Raw genomic sequence first — 1,652 nt, 5'->3', positions numbered from 1 at the left:
TTTACCATCAGCTCTGCATAATACGCATAAAATCTACAGTTCTATTTAAAAACACTTTTTTTTTTTTTAAATTGTCTCTCTTTGTACAGAAGAAGAAAAAGGGCAAGGTGGGTACTTGCGCAATGTGCTGAGAGCATGTGCAACGCATGCAGCAGGAGCAGAGTTCCTTGGTATCATTAGTGATTTGTTTGCATCTGGAAACTGGTCTAGTTAATGAAGGGCACTGGATAAGAGGCCATTTGCAAGCTACAGATTCATATACCCCTCTCACTCAAGGGGGTGGCAAAAGGGTGACAGAAACTTTTCAACTTTACAAGCTTGATCCTCGGGATTGCTCAGCTGCCCTTCCTTCCTGCCCTCCACAGGCATCCCAACACCCCTTTCCAGTGAAAATCACCCCTTCTCCAGACACATGCCCTCACATTCGCTTTCCATTGCCTAATGCAGCTACTCCTCTTTCCTGAAGTTGCTGCTCACCAGAGTCCAGGATTCTCCTTTCGATTCTACACAACACATTTAGGACCCTGAAAATGTAACCAGGCATTTTAATCTCGAGACAGGCTGATTGCAATTAATACTCTAGGGTAACACATTTGCATCTTGTAGCAAATGCACTAAAACCTAACAATTGCACGTGGCTGCTTACAGCTGAATGCTTCAAGAACTTATACAGAGAAAGAACATAAGCTTCGCATAATTAACAAGCTCCTACACAAATACTCACTTTCTGTGTGGGATTCAGATTCTGCTTGCGTTCGGTGCTACTGTCCTTCATAGAGAGGGGCAAGTTCGTCAGTTTAACTGAGAATTGAGAATCTGGGAGGCTGATTTTGCTTAAAAATAAAAAAACGAAAAGTAACGTTTAAACGGTTACTGGCTTTCTGAAAAGGAAAGCTAGAAGCCAGAGATTGCACTATTTTGCAAAAAGACTTTTGCAGCTTTTTTAGCATGAGGAGAGCAGTAACTTCAGAAATTCCTCCACTTTTTTTTTTTTCCTTTCATTCCCAGCTCTGGCTTCTCCAGGCACCCTCTCAGGGCAGGAGCTGTTGCTGCATGTGCTTTACCGCAGAATGGATGTCCCCAAATACTTTCCCTTCCATTATTTTTTGTGTAATTTCCACTTCTCTTTTGCTCTCTTCCTTCTTCTTCTTCTAGCCTATCATCTTTGTTTCCGACAGAGCGAACAGTAATAAGGAGCTGACAGCAGATGAAGATGCTGGCAAAGATGGTGAAAAAACCCACGCAGATGAGAAAAAGGTTTCTGCAGCAAGTAGCAAGGAGGAAAATAGGGCTTGGTCTGGCTAGCATGAAAGAGTGGCTGGGGAGAGCACAGGAACGGGGCAACATCCTTAGATACTTGACAGCTTTTCATCAAATCTTGGCATAACTTGCATCTGGTTCATGTGGATCTAAGGAGCATGAGCGAACAGAGACTATCCCTTCAGTTATTGAACACCTGTGCTGGACTTGCTTGAAAACATCTCCTGGTTGCTCTCTCATGCAAGGATCCCGGCTGTGAGAGATGCCTTCCCCACAGTTCAATCCACTCTTGCTCAGCCCCCTGATGCGGTGCTGGCTTTACACAGGGCACGTGCGCAAATCCCACCCAAGGGGCTTCAGCAGCTCCTGGCAATGATCACAGCCTCCCCCCC

General features: G+C 44.9%; 1 protein-coding gene across 1 annotated transcript in view; it reads left to right on the top strand.

Annotated features, from left to right (window-relative positions):
- The window catches only part of LOC104080460 (calpain-3), a gene marked incomplete at its 3' end in the record, with an annotated part of 22,162 nt that extends 20,867 nt beyond the window's left edge, over positions 1-1,295 (top strand). The window contains exons 15-16 of the mRNA XM_009582858.1: positions 90-107; positions 1,156-1,295. Coding sequence (XP_009581153.1) covers positions 90-107; positions 1,156-1,295 — 158 coding nt within the window. The remainder of the gene's footprint in view (positions 1-89; positions 108-1,155) is intronic.
- Positions 1,296-1,652: the final 357 nt, after the last annotated feature.

This window comes from Fulmarus glacialis, unplaced genomic scaffold, assembly GCF_000690835.1.
Source record: "Fulmarus glacialis isolate BGI_N327 unplaced genomic scaffold, ASM69083v1 scaffold20528, whole genome shotgun sequence".
NCBI lineage: Eukaryota > Metazoa > Chordata > Aves > Procellariiformes > Procellariidae > Fulmarus > Fulmarus glacialis.
The sequence above is the reverse complement of the archived record's forward strand: the minus strand, read 5'-3'. Positions and strand labels throughout refer to the sequence as shown.